Below are 6,863 nucleotides of genomic sequence, written 5' to 3' on the forward strand. Positions count from 1 at the left end.
ACGAAAAACAAGACTGATTTATTTGGTAAAATTCTTAGCTGGTTGTGATAACTTACTGATATAAAGGATCTTTCTAAGTGTCACTGATGTACTTTTCTCTAAACGATATTGCTCCCCAGTGACACAGCGATATGTCTACCGACTTACAACGCTAAAAACCGGGTTTCGATCCACGTGGTGGGCAGAGCACAGATAGCCCATTTTGTAGCTTTGTGCTTAATTACAAACCAACAAACTTTACGATATTTATTAACAATTCTCTGACATATAATGAAATTTGTCTAGATGTAGACACTCTTTTAGAAAAATAAAAATGTTTCTTACCTAACTGAACGACGATCACACAAAGAAAGCTAATTGTCTTCATCATGATAACACCTATGTTTACAATCGTCAGTATTTCTACTGCATGTTATTGCTCTGCGGAGGTTTTATATGTTCAGAAAATAGTAGATAGTAGTATGCAGTATCACGTGACGACAAAAAACGTTATCATGAAAATACAGCATTACGTTTCAGGATCTTGTGTTGTTTTTAAACATCCAATAGTACAATGTGGCGGATGTTAGTCATCTAAATTCCCGAGTTTCACTTTCTAGGAAGACTATAATTACTTATTCGCTATAAACTTTGATTTGCTTTTTCTGTTATTTTGTCAGTTTCGCAAAAAAAATTATGAAGTTTGAAAGTATATTTTTCAAGAAAACCATTTAACTTAATGTGCATGTATTGGAAAGCAAGTGTTGACTATAATTCTGATTTTACTAAGTGTACCTACATGAAATTGACAATTGTTGAGGAAAACGTAGAAGTCTGTTGTGCCAAAAAGAATTAGATGTGTTACAAACGTACCAATGTACAAGCTAAATCTGTGAATTGACGACGTCAGACTCCAACATGTGGGAGCGCACATCACTCATGTGAAGAATAAAAATACTTTTGCCTCTCGGACAGTTTGCATAACCTTTATAACCTCCAAAATGCGTATCTACAGTTTTACAGTATCCCTTGATATTGTATCTGGTACTTACTCTCTTCTTTCACGAAATCTCGCTAAATGAGCAATGTAGGGTGAAATGAAGAGATGATAACTCTGACATCAAATACATAATACCATGTTGAATGGCACTCTGTACAAGGTCATGGCATGTCCACTTTGATCCCCACTCGTGCAGATAGGGTTAAATATCGTTATATTTCCTTGTGTTTCTAGAATACTTTCAAACAAACAAATACACAATGGGCTATCTGCGCTGGGCCACCACGGGTATTGAACCCCGATTTTTACTGTTATAACTCCGAATCTTATCACTGAAACACAAGGGACAACCAAAAGGCAGGATTTAAATAACAAGGAAGCTTTGATAGAGGACAAAGATTAGTATGATTGAGAAGTTTGTGTATAATTTTTCCTTAATATTCTTGTTGCTATTTGTTATTAAGCACAAAGCTATACAAAGGGCTATCTGTGCTCTGCCAACCACGGCTATGAAAACCCAATTTCTTGTAATATAAGTCCGCAAACATACCACTGTACCACTGAGGATTCCGGCATGGCCAGGTGTTTAGGGTGCTCGGCTCGCAATCTGCGGGTTCGAATCCCCGTCCCACCAAACATGTTCGCCCTTTCAGCCATGGAGGCGTTATAATGTGACGGTCAATCCCACTATTCGTTGGTAAAAGAGTAGCCCAAGACTTGGCGGTGGGTGGTGATGACTAGTTGCCTTCCCTCTAGTCTTACACTACTAAATTAGGGACGGCTAGAACAGATAGTCCTCGTGTAGTTTTGCGCGAAATTCAAAAACAAACAAACAAAGCCACTGAGGGGCTCTTAGTATTCTCTATTTGGTGTAGGAAAAGGAATTAGCCGAGTTCATTTAGTTGCAATTCACAAATATAGTGTAAGTACCAATAACATGTTCTTACGCTACTACATCTAAACTACGTCTTACACCACCATTTCTAGTTCAAGTTTTACATTATTATATTCAGAATAAATCTTGAAGTACCGTGTGTTGATTAATTCTTATACTACTGCTTTCCAATTAAGTATAAAATATCGTTAATAGCGATGGTACCCAACTGATGAAACAATGTAAAGAACGTAAGATAAAAATATTTAATTGTCTATACTTGCTACCACGTTGATTTTTAAAAAAGTTTTTACGTAAATAGGTAGCTTCCTCTGATCAGAACATGATATAATTACCAAGTCTAATTTAAATGTTACAATGCCATATCTTGATCAAATCATTTGTTAACATATGTAGATTATGTCCTATAATATCAGCTCTAAATCTATCTATCTATATATAAGCACGAATGTCTCTCTCTCTCTCACCCCGTGGAAGTCTCTTCCTTATGCACGGCCACATCTCTACAGCTACAAACTCCAAACTCGGGGTGCAGATACAACTTTGTGCGGGAAGTAACATGTACTATGTAGTCGTTTTGAGACCAAATTGAGGACAAAGTGACCAATATAGAAATTTTTGGCAAAGAGGACGACCATTAGTCTCCAATTGAAAAGGCTAGGTTTTTTTTATGGTAATGTGTGATCAAAGGAGGCTGTTATTTACATTTCTTCTCTGTGTGAGGACTTCTAATCATTCTAGCCACGATCAATTATGTACTAAAACGATTTAAAAACTTCGTGGAGCATTCATTTCCACTCCCCCCGCTTTTTTTTTCTATACATACATGGTTACTCTCTAACTCCCCTTAACTGAGAAACGCTGGTGTTTTCTCTCAAGCATGCACGTGCACTCCCTCAACTAATTAGGCTTGCTTCAGCCATATTTTTTTGCTTTGCTTGTGTGTGTACTCGCAAGAAACAGCTATGCGATGACTTTACAAAAACCTTTGATATCGATAAATTTTCATTTACATTGTATTGCAACAAGAAGGGAATAAATCAATTCCTCATTTAATGGAAAGATAATAAAGTCAGAATACTCTGCAAACGACACTTGATCGCACAGCAGAAATCAGGATAATAAAAGGTAGGGAATTTTGTTTTGGAAACTTGAAATATCATGTAAAACATATGCAAGAAGCAGGATCAATGTTCCCAGTTTTTCTTTGATTAAATGTCCTTCATGCCAAAATAGGGTTTCCATTATTTTTCTCTGAAAAGTTTTTAAGTTCCTCTTCAAAGTATTTACTTCAACACATTTGAATCACAAAATACATTTATTGAACAAACAACTTTTTGTATACAAAAGGAAAAGAACATTCGTTATAAACAGTGAATTTTGTAAAATAATATTTGAGCAATTTTATTTTAATATCGTTCTTATATGATTCATTTACACGTGACTGTATTGGAGAAATTTAGATATGGTAGATTTATACTTAACTAACAGAGTAACCGGCGTTGCTCGGGTGAAAATAGATTTAAATATTTAAAGTTGTTTTGATTAACTCAAATATATTTGTAGTTGGTTTTTTGCAAAAAAAAAAAAAAATCGAAATTATTTCTTTCCCTAACTAAATATTTTGATTAAAATCAGTAAAAATAACAATGTGCGAAAAAAATGAAAATTCTGTTGAGCTTTCATAGGGGTTTTTGATTTCAATGTTAGTATATGTATTTATATTGCATGACTGAAATTACAGATATAAGCTACTAATAAAAAATTTCCCATTATAATAAAAACAAACAATAACAAAATACACCTGGTATTTTATAGAGTGATCTTTTTATTAATAGCACAATTTACCGTTTTCTCGTAAAATAATTACACCTCAAAGTTCAGTTACGAAAGTACCAATTCTATGGACCTTACCACACAGATGTTCACTTAATTGCTGCTTATAATTGTATGGTATACGTCATGACTTGTTAGAAGTTGTAGAGAGATCTTGTTAATAAGGGATACCTACAGTTAGAGACAAACATTTAATGTGACAGATAGCCGCTTTTGAGGACTGGCTGAGTGGTAATAGCCCAAATCGAGGTAGATTTAAAGGAAAATTCGTTTAACTCTTAAAATTACAGAACTCAAGGAATGATTATCCTGTTCGCGTTAATCTAGTGGCATCTTTCCAAATAAATTTAAAAGTATTATGAAATTTTACTAGTGGCATTCAGTAGATTAAAGGGGTTAATTCGTAGTTTCTCGGGAAGGAAACGAGCTTAAGTCCTCGTCACGTACTTTGTAATGTGTGTTCTACCGTCATCTGAGTACATTTCACTGTTTTTTAGAATATTTAGCGTATACTTTGACCTATTGCTAAACGAAGTATAAATTTCACTCGCCACCTACAGGAAATTTCTTGGGAATCCCAGTGAAACAATATTTACTGACGACACAACTGCAATCAAAAGAGGTTTGTTTAACATAACCTAATACATAGTGCTCGAAATAGTTATTGATCATATTTAGTTACCATAGATCTTCGCCTACGAAGCTGGATGTTTTGGAGGTAATATTTATTAGTTAGTTAAGTAAATCATTTGATTTCTCAAATGTAAAGTCGGTAAAGTACATATGTGACATGTTACATGAAATAACTGTTAACATTGTCTTATTAATTTTAGAAGTACCTGTGTAATTTGATATGAAATACAGTTGTGCTGTTAGTTCTTCATTTGAATTATTTTTACTACCGGCGTTCCTGGCACATTCATTGTAGATTCTTTTGACATAACAGTTAGAGATTAGCTGAATTGTTCAAGCACACACACAATAAGCAGTCAAAACCAAAATTTTCAGTGTTGCTTTCAACTAAGTACGAGTATGATAATAGAAAATAATGTGATAGATATTAATGACTTTTTAATAAGCTGGTAACAATATAAATAATAACTGTATAACCTACTATTACATTATGTTAAATTTAAGGAAACGGACGGAGCTGACAGACGATATACACACACACATACATACATACATACATACATACAAGTATAATGAAAAAATTATCGCTAAATAAAAAAAGCTTGTAGGGCTGGCTACTGAACTTGAAAAAACAACAACTAACAAGATAAGGATGGAAGTGGACATTTCACTTGATCGGCTAATGACCACACAGCAGACTAAGCTGTCTCAATTTTACATGGAGAATAAAATCCTTATTTTACTGGCTTCCCCACTTTGTCTATCGAAAGCTTGGTGTTTGAAAATAATCTCAGTTTTCATCATTATACATTTCCTTTAGTTAACTTTAGAAAACCATTTTTATTACTACTTTACAATAGAGTATGTTTTACGATCGGAAATCCTGGTTGTATTTGTTTTGCTATTGTGAAAGCCAATAATGTTGGGATTTTATTCTCCATGTAAAGTCGAGACAGCTTATTTTATGTGATCTTTAGCCGGATCTAGTGATACGTCTGGTTTCATCCCTATCTAGTTTGGTTCCTTTTTTCTAAGTTCAGTAAGCAGCTCTACATAGAGATTTTTTTTTTTACTTATACTTGCACGTTTACTTTTTTTTTATAAAATGGCGTACGTGGGTTACTAGGTTATAGAGCATTCTAAAGCTTTATAAGTTTTGCATAGAATAATAATAAAATAAAAATGATGATAAAATTATAGTTGCTGCTAGATCTAGGTAGGCGCTAGGCCTGTTGAAGAAAGATGATGATGAAAGAAAATAGGAAATTTTGGTTTTGATTATTCGCCGGTTTTCCACTTTGAGACTCTCTGAATAGCAGCATATATATACAGTAGATAGAGCGACCAAGCCAGGTAATTCTTGATATCTAGCTTCTGATGACCTGTAGTGAACTTTCCGATATATGAATATGCAGAAACGACAAAATTAATAAAATACACAAAATTTGGGCACGTTGTCTTAACTTATGGTACCTTTATGTTAAATAAAGAGGTGAAGCTTTTTCTTTTTCCAATTGGTAGCATGGGAAAAATAATCCTGTTAGACTAAACATTAATGACTACAGAGATCGCGTACGTTATATTAAAACTACTTTGGAGCCTCACAACAATAAATGTTGCCACATCTAGTCATACCTATCTAACAATTGTGCATCGTTACAACAGTTCTGCATAGTTTCCTTTGCAAACTCCGTGACTGCCTTCCATAAGTCATTCACTGGTGACAGAAGCATTTCAACTGTTACATGGAATTTGTAGTGGGGTTTGGAATATTGAAGAACATACTAGGAGCAAAGCACAGAATATAGAGTACAAAACCCACAAGAATCAGCCAGGAATAATCTCTGGGATCCCACTCGTAAGCCCATGTCAAAGAATCTTTCAACACAGAATTGTTGTGTAGACCTTGTAGTTGGATGAAGACAATTAGGTAAAGTCGCCAGATACAGCACTTGTATATTTTTGTTAATTTGGATGTTGAATTGGGCTGTAGTGGGGAAGTTACAACATTTGCTAATGCATTATATATTTAATAACAAATGAACAGCACCATCTTGCTCATTCAACCCTGGTTTGATTCTATTAACTAACAGACTTTTATTTATATGCAGTTCCTGTTCATTATTTATCTTAGCAATGATTTTAAATTGTTCGCTCTTACAGGTTCATTACAATCATTCAGTGGGAGATGTTCAAACTCTCTCATACACATATCAACAGAGTTGGAAAGTATGAAGAATATCTACAAAACAAGAAAATATTTGTTTGTTCAACTGAATGACAACTTATGCATACAGTGGGCTCAGCTAAATGGCCAGGTCATAGATCTACATGGTTCACATATAGCATTCCCAAATTAGGAAGAAGGCAAAAAAAAAAATGAAAAATGAAAATCCTTAGATAAAACAAGAACTTGAAATATCTAACATTAAAGTAATTATAGCACAGTATTAAAAAGAATGGTGCAATTTGGTCATACATGAATGTATCAGAAATGACCTTATATACCCCTTTCATCAT

General features: G+C 34.1%; 1 protein-coding gene across 1 annotated transcript in view; it reads right to left on the reverse strand.

Moving 5' to 3' along the window:
• Positions 1-443, reverse strand: part of LOC106464350 — a 3,267-nt gene extending 2,824 nt beyond the window's left edge. The window contains exon 1 of the mRNA XM_013924478.2: positions 325-443. Within this exon, the coding sequence (XP_013779932.1) occupies positions 325-370 (46 nt within the window). The 5' untranslated portion in view covers positions 371-443. The remainder of the gene's footprint in view (positions 1-324) is intronic.
• Positions 444-6,863: the final 6,420 nt, after the last annotated feature.

This window comes from Limulus polyphemus, unplaced genomic scaffold, assembly GCF_000517525.1.
Source record: "Limulus polyphemus unplaced genomic scaffold, Limulus_polyphemus-2.1.2 Scaffold1624, whole genome shotgun sequence".
NCBI lineage: Eukaryota > Metazoa > Arthropoda > Merostomata > Xiphosura > Limulidae > Limulus > Limulus polyphemus.